This window comes from Mirounga angustirostris, unplaced genomic scaffold (genome assembly GCF_029215605.1).
Source record: "Mirounga angustirostris isolate CCGP_5_RB_7025 unplaced genomic scaffold, mMirAng1.0.hap1 SCAF_5, whole genome shotgun sequence".
Lineage (NCBI taxonomy): Eukaryota > Metazoa > Chordata > Mammalia > Carnivora > Phocidae > Mirounga > Mirounga angustirostris.
Window position 1 is genome coordinate 74,713,997 of NW_026991713.1, and position 13,969 is coordinate 74,727,965.

A 13,969-nucleotide genomic window follows, 5' to 3' on the forward strand; every position below is an offset into this window, starting at 1 on the left:
TTGCTTGTTATGCACAAGACACTTATATTTTACATAAATTGACTAATCCTTATAATAACTCTATAGAATAGATACATTATTCCTGTTTTATAGGCAGCACACACATACAAAAGACAAAATTCCAAGGCTCAGAAGGGCCAGGTGACTTGCCCCAAGTCACACAGTTAAAAGGTAACCAAAGCAGATTCCAATCATATAGGAGAGCATGGGACTTTACGTTATGGTCAGTAAACCCTTCGCTCTCACTCTAACTCTTCTCTGCAACAAGAAACAAGACTAATAAGTGCCTACAAGGGATACAGACTAAGAAAATACAAACTATCCACTTGAAAACGAAATGGGATATCTACTAGGCATTTTAATTTACACATTCTTTCTCTAATATAAATTCTATTTATAGCAGGCTTCTCAGCATTCTAGTAATTATCAGGTATTAAAAATTCAGTCATATTTGATGTAATGATATGATAGCTTCTAACTTTTTTCTTTTTTTAAAGATTTTAGGGGAGCCTGGGTGGCTCAGTCATTAAGCTTCTGCCTCCAGCTCAGGTCATGATCCCAGGGTCCTGGGATCGAGCCCCGCATCAGGCTCCCTGCTCAGCGGGAAGCCTGCTTCTCCCTCTCCCACTCCCCCTGCTTGTGTTCCTGCTCTCGCTTTCTCTTGCTCTGTCAAATAAATAAATAAATACAATCTTTAAAAAGAAATTTATTTGAGAGACAGCAGGAGTGGGGTGAGGGGCAGAGGGAGAGGGAGAAGCAGACGCCTTGCTGAGCAGAGTGCCCAAAGTGGGGCTTGATCTCAGGACCCTGAGATCATGACGTGAGCCAACAGCAGAGGCTTCACTGAGTGAGCCACCCAGGCACCCCTGATGGCTTCTAACTTTAAAAAATTAGTTACTGAAACTCATCTGTGAGTACATTTAGGGAGAAATACATGATCCGTCTGCATGCATGGGTCTCTACTACTCTATCAGACTTGTGCTTAAATAACAAACCTGTTCTAAAATTGCTGATACACTGGGGATATAGCACGGTATTTTTTTAAAATAGAAAGTTAAATAGGTCAAGTTATAGAATATTGTCTCTTATTATTTGCCACTTCAAAACTATATAACCCCTACTTTGTTCTTAGCACTTTACTAAGAAGTCATATATTCTTTAGATTCTTTGGAAAACAGTAATGGCTACACAATATTGATTTAATAAAAAATCCTGTTTGCCTCTATTGGAACCTAATACACAGACTTCACTTCTAAAAATAGTAACAAATATGCTATTAGAAAAGCATCTTACCTTTGATATTCCTCTATAAAATAGATTTTTTTCACTTGCAAATGATAACTATGTCCTATATTGAAAGCTGATTCTCAGAGTACTGCCTCAAACAAAAATACAACAGAGTATGTCTAAACAATCCCAATTGAAAAGGCAAGATGTACGCCTCTTACAGTAAAAGATTACACAATTTACTTTCCTCTGCTTCTCTCTTATTTCTCTCTGCACAATGCACTTGCACACGTCCAGTAACCTTTCAGCAGAGATCCGCTCCATTCCCAATAGGTCAGGTTCAGCCTGGTGGTGAGTCACTGTGCCCGCTGGCTCATGAATGTGCTGCACTGTCAGTTCTGCCTCCCCACTTACAGATGTCACCAGCTCCTGCAGCTCTTTTCAGACCTTTTGGCATGACTCTTCCATATGGCAGGAGCCCAGACAAAGAGCCCCCACTGCAGCTCACAGACTTCATTTACTGGGTAGGCAGAAAATGTTTGTGTGGAGCCAGTGATTCATCTTCAGTGCCATACGCACTGCCACATGCCTCAAAACCACCAAGCAGGGGAGCAGATATTTTGGAAAGAACTTCATAAAGGTTCATCAATAATTAGAGTTTCTTAGAAGATGCTTTAAAGGCAATGCCTTCAGTTACATAAAAATGAATCAGATATTGATATCATGCTTTACTACTCTTCAATTATGCTTTTTAACTTTTCAGTACGTGTTCCCATGATTTCATTTTAAGCAGGAAGAATTTTTTTTCCTAAATACATTGAATTAAAACTGTTCTTTCCATATATTCATTATAGGTTATATTTAAAATAATATGTACATAAGTTATTGGGTTTTATAGGACCAGAATGAATGTTTCTAGGTTCCGGAAGTTTCTACCCAATTAATTAAATTCTTTCATGGAGAAGGCAGATGTGGCTTTGTATGAATACATATGTTTCTGCTTTCCCTGAAGTCCATTCTTTCATAACAAGATGAGTCAACTTAGGGAATAAACACTTGATTTTGTACCACAATTCATGAGATGCATCAACATTTTGATAGGTTATTTTTAATGTCTTCCTAGACATTAAAGTCTTCTATATGGCTCCAGGTGATAATTTAAAATGAGATCACAATGATATTTGAATGTCACATAATTGGCCTATCATCTCAAAAAGCATCTTAAAGTCTCTAACTTGTCTTGACACCATCATTCCAATATTCCAGAACTGTATACATTTTTTTCTCATTATACTAAAGAACAGGGAAGTCAAGGGAGGCTATCACAAGTGAGAGACAATGACAGCCCCACCATTTAGAGAGTACCTACTGTGTGCTAGGCACTACCGTATGTGCTTCACATGAATTATCTAGTGGAATCCTACTAATATCCTGTGAAGCAGGTATCATTATCCTCTCATTTTATAGATGAGGAAGCAGTGTCTTAATGAGGATGGGTAACCTGCCCCAAATCATATAGCTAGGAAGTGACTGAGCCAGGATTCAAATCTTGGTCTGTGAAAATAAAGTTCTTGCTTTGTTACAGCTCTTTAAGAGAAGTCCCTGTGGATTTGTGTGACAAGAAAATGAGAAGGTAAGGGAATAAAATACAGATTTTGTGTTCAATTAAGATCATGTAGGGAAGGATCATCTCAGGGAAGATTTGTAATCAGCAAGAAATTTATCACCAGGTTCACATTGCAGGAAAAAGAATACTCACTATGATACACACACGTTATTCCTTTCCCAGGGCTTCACTGTATAGTATCACAAGAATAAATAGTTTATTACTTTAGCATGATCTTTCAGGAAGCTTTGGGAGCACAGTCCAAGCCTATTTTCGACCCAGCGCCAGTATTTTTCCAATCTGATGTCCTATCTATACTATTTATTCAGTTCAAAACAGGAGAGTAGCCAAGTGAGAACTTTTAATCAGAAGGTTTACATTATATCCTTTCGAGATAGGGTAGGGAGAAGGGCAAAAGAGAGCTTACACTGAGAAGGACAATTCAGTTACTTGCATAAGATCAGACAGGAAGTAAGTGGTAGCAAAGAGAGAACTTTGTTCTTCTTATACCCAATTAGTATACATTAGACTAAATTGTCCTTTGCCTTTTGCAGAAATTAAGGCACAAAGAAGAATTTAATATATGCTCACAATCAATAACTGAATTAACCTATCCCAAATCTAGGCAGACCATCAAAGTAATTACGTAACATAAGTATTTTCTGATGATAGTTCCCTAGAGTTAAAACCTTGTGCACATAAGTGACTGCACTATGTGGAAATAACCTATGGTCCTCAAGTAAGAGAAACAAACAAAATATAGGAAACCAGGGTTAAAAAGGAAGTGGCATGCAAAATTATCTCTGTGCATCCTGCAAAGGAGCACGTCAGCTTAACACGGAACCGACAGCTGCTGGAATACTTACCTGGCAGGATATGCTGAACTTTGGATCTATCAAGGGATATCTCAGGTCATGAGTCTGTTCATCTTGACTTACAGATGAGGAAACAGAACTTTATGTTTATCTAACAGACAGCTCACATTATGTTTTAAGGCACTGTTCTTTTTTTTTTTTTAAAGATTTTATTTATTTATTTTTTTGAGACAGAGAGAATGAGAGACAGAGAGCATGAGAGGGAGGAGGGTCAGAGGGAGAAGCAGACTCCCTGCCAAGCAGGGAGCCCGATGCGGGACTCGATCCCAGGACTCCAGGATCATGACCTGAGCCGAAGGCAGTCGCTTAACCAACTGAGCCACCCAGGCGCCCTTAAGGCACTGTTCTAAATCCTTTACAATGATTCAATGATCTTTGCCTCGTAATAACCTTATGAGATAGGTATTATTTCCATGTTGCATATGAAGAAACTAAGGCACAGAGAGATTTAAGTGACCTGCTCAAGGTCATACAACTGGTAAGTAAGTGGCTGAGCTGGGTTGCAAACCTAGAAAGTCTGGCTCTTAAGCCTAACTGACCACCAGGTTATGGTATATTGTTCTTTTTGTTTTGTTTTGTTTTGTTGTAAGCCACATACAACAACTGCTGTGTTTTAAGATCTGGTCTTTTCATTTCTCTCCCACCCATGCCAAACAGCATCTTTAGATGCATTGTGACCTCCAAACACCTCGCTTTCCCAAACCTCCTGATTCATGTCAACATTCTGTTAAACTCCATCTTTGACTCCATTATCTCCTTGTTCTCTCGGTACTGCTGATTTGCAGACCTTGCCTCACTCCCACTGCAAGTTTGATCTTCTCTTTCTTAAGTTTCAGGCCACTCAGCAATGCTGGGGAGACTGTTGATTATGCCCGCTACCTTTGATCCTGGCCCTCAGAATCTTAGTCACAAGTCACCACGAGAACTAACCTTCTCCATTGTCCTCAACCCCTTGGGGCTACCTCACTAGCCTCTATGGGGGCACTTCCCAAACTGACACATTCAGCACCCAGCCCAAGAGTCACCTCTACACTGTAGTCTTAGTATCTCGCTGAGTTCCAGACTCTCCCCACTTCTCGATTTAGGCTAACAAGGAAGAATTCACCTTCTTAGCCATGCTCTGAACCTTCACTTTGAGTTCTCTTTTCCCTTTTACCTCTTATATAATGGTTATATATCTCAATACTCCTTTTCAGCTGTTTCCTCTTTGTATTTTTTTTTTTTTTAAAGATTTTATTTATTTATTTGACAGAGAGAGACACAGCTAGAGAGGGAATGCAAGCAGGGGGAGTGAGAGAGGGAGAAGCAGGCTTCCCGCTGAGCAAGGAGCCCAAAGTGGGGCTCGATCTCAGGACCCTGGGATCATGACCTGAGCCGAAGGCAGATGCTTAACGACTGAGCCACCCAGGCGCCCTTCCCCTTTGTATTTTCTGCAGTACTTTGCAAATAGTATATGTGCAATATAAATGTACTGCATTTAATTTGGTTACCCAGGTTCTCTGAGCTAGTTAGCTATAATGTCCCAGTAAGGCCAAGGCCTCCAGACTAACTCCTAGTTTCATATTCTAAATGATGACCATCCTTATAAGCCCACCAATAATCCTGTGCCCCCTCCCCCCAAATCCTGTGGTTCTCATGATTTGCTCTTCTTTTTCCTCTCACACAACTTACTATGTTCCCCTTTTGATTATATTTGTGCTCTCCACAGCTCGGTCCTTGCCCTTCTTCCTGTTCCTGCACATTCTATTTTGGCAATATTATTCACACCCTTATGTACATCCTCTTACATTCTTATCCTCTTTCCTAAGCTCCAGATCTGTATTTCCACTTGCTTAATTAATATCTCCAAATGGATGTCCTACAGATGCCATAAACTCAGTAGTACAAAACTAACCTAATTAGCAACTCTACCTCTCCCAACATTCCAAACACAATTATGTTCCTTCCTGTCTGCCACCTCAATTATTTCATTAACATATTAAGAAACCAAGACCTGCGGAATTCTGTTAAAGTACCATGTCTGAGGTCACCTAGCTGGTAAGTGACAAAGCTGGGGTATGAACTCATCTCTTTTAATTCTAAAGTCTTCATCCTTACCCAATAGACTGTAACGTCTCCAGAGTATTCTATTTTTGTTTGAGACATCTTCATGAGGACAATCCATAAGTCCCTCAAATTTAGTATGTCTAAACCCAGTTAAATTTTTGCCCTCCAAATACACCGCTCCTTCCATTCTCTTGTAGTTCAGTAAGTGATACACCATCTGCCACTTCATCCAAGCTAGAAATTGAACATGACTCATTCCCTACCTCCATCAGGAGGCCCTCAGAAATCTCTCTTCCTTGTCCTAACCCTCCACTGCATCCGTCCAGGACCTCATCCTCTCACACCTGGATTACTGCAGTTGCTTACAACTGCTCCATCTGTTTTCCTTTTATCTGACTCATTTTTCTAAAATCCACAGATGGTATAATCATGTCACTTCCATGCTTTAATTAAGTGCCTTGGAGGCCAGATAGTATTAGGCTTATGGAAAGTTTGAAATAACACAGGAAAACACCTATGTTTAATCCTACAAAACAGGATGCAGAACTACCATACATTAGGCTATTGAAAAAAAAAAATTTTTTTTTTCCAAATATCAGCTCAGAAAAACAAGCTGGAATATTAAATACCAAAGCAGCTCTCTTTGGAAATATGGGTGATATTTGTATTTTCTATGCTTTGCTGCATTTTCTTGATTTTCTATGAGGATTATTAATTTTTATCACAATTTTAAAAATCCATTGTTTTCAGGGGAGAAAGATACAGCTTAGGCATACAAACCCACTGCAATTTGTCCTTAGCTTATATTTTCTTTTTAAACCTATCCTTCTACCCCTCACACAATTCTCTAGCCCTCTGGCCTCTTCTTATTGGGCCAGAAACACCCACAAATATGGCATCTATTCACTTGTCTCTGACTAGATACAGCTGCTCCTCCCTACCTCACCCCATTCCTGGCCATTCTCAACTCCCTAGCAACCTCCCCCTCACTTTGCTTCAAGCTAAATTCAACTGCTTCTCAGCACCCTGCCCCTCAAGCAGCCCTCCCCCAGGCACAGGTAATTCCTCATCTGTGTTTGCGAAGCACAGATCACACCACATAGCATGGGGATTTACTTATTTCTCTCTACTGGGTAGACCGAGGCTTTGAAGGCAGGGTGTGTCTTGTTCATTTGTTTCTAGCACCTAGCACAGTAAGCCCCACACATTAAATTTACAAATGGAACAGGTGTTTTTTTCAGGTACAGGCTCTTTGAAGTTCATTTTTTCTCATTATACTTTTTTATACCTTTCCAATATACTAAATGGAGTCTCCACAAAATAAAGAACTTTCTAAATTCACCTTTCAGTTCTAAGTGAATAAAGAAAAGCTATCCTCAAGACTTTTATGAACTATCCAATCCATATGGTCAGCGGGACAACTTTTCTGTTATTCAACACATTGCTTTAAAACTCCTACAACTTCAGTGAGAACTTTCACTGTAATACTAGCAACAACAAAAACTGATTAGTGAAGCTGGATGATTCCATTGCTTCTGCTTGTCTTTCACATTCTTGGAATGGAAGCTGAGTCGACAAGAGAAGACATAGCTAAGGAGTAACTTACTATTTGTCTTCAAGTCTAACATGATCTCAACAGCTATCCCCCTCTATTTTTCAAGAAGTAAAGGGAAAGAAATTTAAAGCCTCACAAAAAGGAACTTGTAGCCCATCATAAGGAAGAGAAAATCAAGGTTAGCATTATGTTTTAACTCCCAGAAAACTCTGATACCTCACATTACATCCTGCAAAATCAACAATGTTAAGATTCACAATTAAGTGAAATTAAAGGGAAAAAAAGGAAAGTGAGTTAATCTGGATTACAGCATTGGTTTTCTATTTGCAGTACTTCTGAACTTGATTCAAGGTCATTCTTTTCCTTACGAGATGATTATCTTCTTAATTTTTGAGTATGTTCAAAGGTTATAAACTCTCAAGCCTTATGTTAAAACATAAGTAAAATGCTCATTAAAAAAATAAGGCACTAGGGGCGCCTGGGTGGCTCAGTCGTTAAGCGTCTGCCTTCGGCTCAGGTCATGATGCCAGGGTCCTGGGATCAAGCCCCGCATCGGGCTCCCTGCTCAGCGGGAAGCCTGCTTCTCCCTCCTCCACTCCCCCTGCTTGTGTTCCCTCTCTCGCTGTCTCTCTCTCTGTCAAATAAATAAATAAAATCTTTTAAAAAAATAAATAAATAAAAAATAAAAATAAAAAAATAAGGCACTAGAAAAAAATTTAAGTTTTTTTAAAAAAAAATGTTTCTATAAATCTCCAGGTTGTCAATTCTCTATCAGTTGTATCAAATTTCTATCTTCATCAATTCCTCACTTTATTATATAATTTCTTTCATTTTTGGTGAAACAAAGGACTAATTTAAAAGGTATCTGTAATATTCTTGATAAAACTGGTATTATTAGATTTATTATTATGTTGCCAATAGCAGATTCATAATTTCTATCTTTAGTCTTAGAAACCATACATCTGCATTGTTTATATTTGGCTTACAATATGAAGTACAGAGGAAAGAAACACTAATAAGTCTCAGGAAGATCTACAAATACAACCTGTTAAAGTATATCTTGGATATTAAAAGGCTCATGAAAACTATAAAAAGAAGTGTTTATTATATGGCATAATCAATGAATGCATTCCACATTAACGCATTTCTAATGAAGCTTACCCACTGAAGCACATAAATCTCAGAAAAAAAAATAACCATTTTTAAATGAAATTCATACTAAAATGTCCTGACCCATTTACCTGAGTCTTTTAATATAGTTAAGCTATTTATGATAACCCAAATTTGTCATGCCAAACAGGATTATAATACTGTTACCCCTGATGCCCTCAAGTATGCAGACACATGTGACAGTTTCCTGCCCCCTGTCACTTAGGGGTTTTAAGGTTTCCTTCTAATGATATCTCCTCCTTAAAGAACTTCAGTCTTTTAATCTCTTGTAATACATAATTAACCTTAATTTAAAGATACTGATAACACCTTACGGGTAAGAGCTAAAGGTGTCACAAAGTGCTCACAATTTTCCTTTAAGTCAGAGGTTTAAAAAAAAAACAAACAAAACTATTTGCTTATTTTGAGGTGCCTGGCTATATTCTAGATCACTGATGCTGCAAAAAGTTTAAATATTGGAAAAGCGTAGCTTTGCTGAAGTATGGTAAGGACAATAGTTTCAATGAGGTAGGTATTATCTTTCACATAGTAAAAGTGATTGAAAACTGATTTTCAAGTCAGTTCTCATTATTAACAATGACTGTTCAAGATCTATTTTAATGTGTATCTGCTTTTCTGAACAATCTTGGTGATGCTACTCTGCTACCCCTTCATCCCCCAATTCCTCCTTCTCCCATTCTTGGCGGGCATTTAAGAAATAGCCATTACATTTAATACCTGTTTAAACTTAGCTAAGACTATTGTGATGTAAGTCTCTGCATTGAATTATATAAAGATTGAAGTAATTTTTTTCACTTGTCTGCATAGTGAAACCCAGATATTCCTTTGTATCTTAAGAGGTTCAACACATTAAAAAGTTCAAGAGGCAGCTGACAACATGGGCTATGCTAACAAAGGAAGATACCAATAAACAACAGCAAAAAATTATTACATTACCACTGAAAAGGGCTTTATGATCACACCCAGTTAATATCCTTTAACTAAAGGCACAAATAATTTAATTGATTTGTTTAAGGTCATACCACTGGTTAGTGGACAAGCCAGAAGCAGCACCAAAACGTCCTGGTTCCAATGGCTCTACTATATACTACTTATTTTTAACATTTCATTTTTCATTTTTAGCTGTGACAAAATATATATAACATAAAATTTACCATCTTAACATTACTAACATTTATGTTTGCATATTTGAACAAAGGCAATGTAACAGTCACCAACCAGAGCAACAAAGGAGAACATATTATCACCGTGTAGAAATTAAATCCTAATCCTCCCTTTTATTTTTTTAAAAAGATTTATTTATTTATTTATTTGATGGGGAAGGGGGAGAGAGCACATAAGCAGGGGGAGTTGCAGGGAGAGGGAGAGGAAGAGACGCAGGCTCCCTGCTGAGCAGGGAGCCAAATCTGGGGCTAGATCCCAGGACCCTGGGACTGTGACCTGAGCCGAAGGCAGAGCTTAACGGACTGAGCCACCCAGGTGCCCCCTGATATTCCCTTTTAGATGAGAGACACATGTGGTGTCTTTGTATCAATAGCTCTGCAGAGAAAATTGCATTTTTGTTCCTAGATACAGCATGTGCCATCCACTACTTATATTTCGTATAGGAGAAAGGCCAGCTGTAGTACTTCATTGCACTAGCTTAATAAGAAAGGCCCTATTTAAGTCTCTCCCAAACCAAACACCACTCATCTATGAAAATGTACAGATAATAATACAGGACAGGAAAAAAAAAGTACTACCCAGCAACCACAGGCATTACCAATGAAAATATTAATAAGAATAGCTCTTACTGGGGGAGCCTGCTTCTCCCTCTGACCCTCCCCCCTCTCATGTGCTCTCTCTCTCACTCTCTCAAATAAATGAATAAATAAAATCTTAAAAAAAAAAAAAAAGAATAGCTCTTACTGTTTTATAAACACTTGCTGGTGGCATCATCCCAACTATTAAAGCACAAATGTAGGAGTCTTGAGCTTCTTGATTCTAACCTCCTCTTCTGTTCACCATGGTTCAAGCACAGCGGCACTAAAATCTACCACTACATCAAGATGTAGTGAAGAGATTTACTTTGCAATGTCCTGTCTCTTTAATGTTTCAGATAATGTTACCAAGTATGACTCACTTTTCTTCCACCCACTTCCTTATTTAAACTTTCTCTGCCTGACAGTATTTAAAATTTATTCACTAACTGGAAGAAAATAAATCCCTGGCTTTTTGTCTATTTGGGACCTTTTTCAGGGTTAGTAAAAACCGTACCATAACGTGGATTTCATTTTAGTTAAAACTGTCAACACATCAGTCAATCACTTTTTACTCTGATTTTAGTATTAGTCCTTTTGAATTTCTCCCTATGTTAATGCCACTTAAGCCACGGCACCATAAAAAATCCTAAATAAATTTAGAACTTGATTTGTCATTTACAGATTTTCCTATAATTGCCAAATTTTCAATTCTCAACTCTCCTACACAGATTACTATTTATAATTAAAAAGAGAAACTGAGCAATGGGAATTATTTTTTTTTTTTGGTCCTCAGAGACATAAACAACTTTCTCTTCCAGGGAACTGTATAATGATGCTTCTATTGCACCTTTGATCTGAGAAATTCCAGGTACTTTGTAAAAGCTGTATTTATTAATTCTTCCAAAACACCATATTGACAGGAATAAAGAATACAAATGCAGTGGTCTTGTTCCTAGAATTGTAGCAAAGCTTTTCTGTCGCCCAGGTAAATTATGAACATATCTCACCAGCAAATCAGCTCCTTGTAAGCTTAGATTTTGCACCTGGACATACATGCCATTGAAGCAATTTCACTGAACTGCTGCCCTCTTTAGAAACAATCTGAACTTCTAGTTTGCCACAGCCTCCCCTCTCTCCAAAATATTACTCATGGATGCTGTATTTGTGGATACTTCCTGCATTTACACACTTAAGTTTGTGATTTTTTTGCATCAGGGACACAATACTGGCCTGTGAGTCAGGGCACCAAGGGTCCAGGCTATTACTGTGACCTGAAAAATCACTTCAGCTTTCTGGAACTGTCTCTACTTCTATAAATGAACTGCTTAATTAAGATGATCTTTAAAGAGGCTTCTAAATCCAAGATTAAGTAGATTGTTTTAAAACTATACTAATGACAAATTTTTAAAAACACAGTCAGAAGCCTGGAAAGAGTTACGGTTACAATCTGTTGACTAATTTGTGAATACTACCGTATTTGTGTCCTTAAATGAAACATTTGCTGGTGCAAGTTACTCTTCCAGGTCTAGACTAGAAATGTGTGAAAAGTGAAAATCATACAATTTCCTCTTGCTTAGCCCATAAATATTAGGGATGTAGCCCTAATATCTAGAGCAACAAAGAACATTTTCTTCCTAAGTAAAAAAAAAACAAGCTTGTGGTTTTCCTATATTAACATCTTCAGAATGTTCTGACTCTTGAAATCATAATAGGAAGATCAATAGAAACTACACCAGAAAAAGTGAACTATTTCCTCATAGAGTAGGGGAAACATCCATTAGCAGCTAAAGTTTAAAAATTGCTTAACTGGCGGTGTGGGTGATCTGACTCATTCATTTCACGGGTGCTATTAAGCAGAGTTTTAAAAACAGTGGAACAGTTGGTGCTTCTTCCTACTTATGAGCCAGTCTCACGCTTTACCTTCATCTCATGGTGCTGGTCCAGCTGGTCCAGTTCCAGAGGGCTTTCTCCATCTTCCCGCTCTTGCACCTTGGCTTCCGTGTCCGCCCTTTCTTCTTCTAGGGGGAGCACCTGGCTGACTCTGGCAGTCCTGCAGGTACTGTCAGAAACATTTCTGTCATAGTCCTTTGCTGTGGGGGATGCAGGGCCTGTGGTCGCTTCCTCCTCTCCTTCTCCATTCACTAAGTTCATAGCTTGCACATGTTCAGAGGTTTGAACTGGAGTTTCTGGGCTACGAGTGGCCACTTGATCCTCCTCACATTCCATCTGGGTTGGTGCTGCCATCACACCATTAGCCACACCAGTCCGTACACCCTGAGTTGGATCGGCGTCATTTTCCGGCTTCGGAGGTGGGTGTGAGGAGAGGAGCTTTTGCTGAGGGGTGGTTGTCAGTCCATGCCTTCCTGGGGTTCTAGGAACATTCAGGTTCACACCAGAGTCTTTCTTCAAATCACTGTAATTTGATAATGTGCTAAAAGATAAAATACAAAAGAAGTATGTAAACACTGGCATGGAAAAGTTCTAGAAGACGGACCAGCTTATTCCAATTGAAAGGAGATATTTCACGAAGACCTTTTCCTCTGATGGTTTTAGAAACATGGACTGGAATAGTTGGGCATAGTTCTCAGTCTCTTGGGATGCTACACACACTTAAGTAAACATTTAAGTAAAGATGGTAAGACTGAGCATTTGCTATAGGGTCTGGAACATTTCCTTGTGCTGTGCGTCAATATGGCTCGTCAGTAAGGACTGAGATGTGAGAAGTATTTAGAGTGAAAGCCATCTTTTCCCAAGATTTTTACTTTCATACATTTTAAAAACAAGTATCGTCAGATCCCAATTTATGAACAGGTTAGAAATCAAAGGTTATTTCTGTTTAGAGAGCAGAACGCATTCTCAGAAACGTTGATACCCCTGCTGCCATAACCTAACCGACCTCTCTGCTTCCAGCCTCCATCCTCTCAAATCCAGTCTCTCAAGGTCGATCACAGAGGCCCAACTCTTGGAGGGCACCCGGTACACTTAGAAGGTAAATCTGGCATCCTGCCCCCAACCTAGGAGTCTGTACACACGAGCTCCTACTTGCCCTGGCCTCGTTCAGTTCCATTTGTCCTCACTCACTGTCTCTTGGCACTCCTGTCTCCCTGCTGTTCCCATGCATGCATCTAAGGGTCTCTGCAGCTGCTGTTCTCTCTGCCCAGGACGACCTTCCCCAAGACATCGGTGTGGCTGACTCCTTCCCATCATTCAGGATTCTGCTCAGATGTCACCTCAAAGAGGCTTTCTTGGATTATTCTATGTATTACAAGTGCACTCTACCATGAACTACACATCTTGTTTTAGTTTTCCTTAAAGCCCTTATTACTTGATATTATATATAACCCTACTAGTACAATAGAACCTAACTGCCAATATATTACAATGTCCCTATATAAATATTTGCATAACATTTTAATCTAGGATTCCGGAGAGGAAAAACAGAAATCTCTGGGCTGCAGTGTTGGAGAGATTCCTATGACCTAATAAGGAGACAAAATGAATACAGACTAATACTCTGGGAGGGTGCAGACCGCGCCTATCTTGTTCTCTGCTTTTTCCCACTTCGTAGCACAGTGCTGGGCATATGGAAAGTACTCAGGGATCAATAAAGAGTAACTGTAACTGTAATGGTGATCATGAGAGTCACTCAATAACAGCAGCTAGCATTTATTAAGTGCCGGAAAATACATGGTATTCTTTACATTATTTGTTTCAACCTCATAATAATTCTAAAACAGGACCCCAAAAT

At 38.9% G+C, this 13,969-nt stretch overlaps 1 protein-coding gene across 4 annotated transcripts in view; it reads right to left on the reverse strand.

The window, feature by feature from the left end:
* Positions 1-13,969, reverse strand: part of FGD4 (FYVE, RhoGEF and PH domain containing 4) — a 213,756-nt gene that overhangs the window by 40,217 nt on the left and 159,570 nt on the right. For 3 of the 4 annotated variants that reach the window (XM_064591407.1, XM_045873648.3, XM_054507109.2), the window contains one exon: positions 12,142-12,652. In XM_064591407.1, the coding sequence (XP_064447477.1) occupies positions 12,142-12,652 (511 nt within the window). Of the gene's footprint in view, positions 1-10,387; positions 11,093-12,141; positions 12,653-13,969 lie in introns of those variants that run through there. The other variant, XM_045873649.3, reaches the window with a different exon arrangement.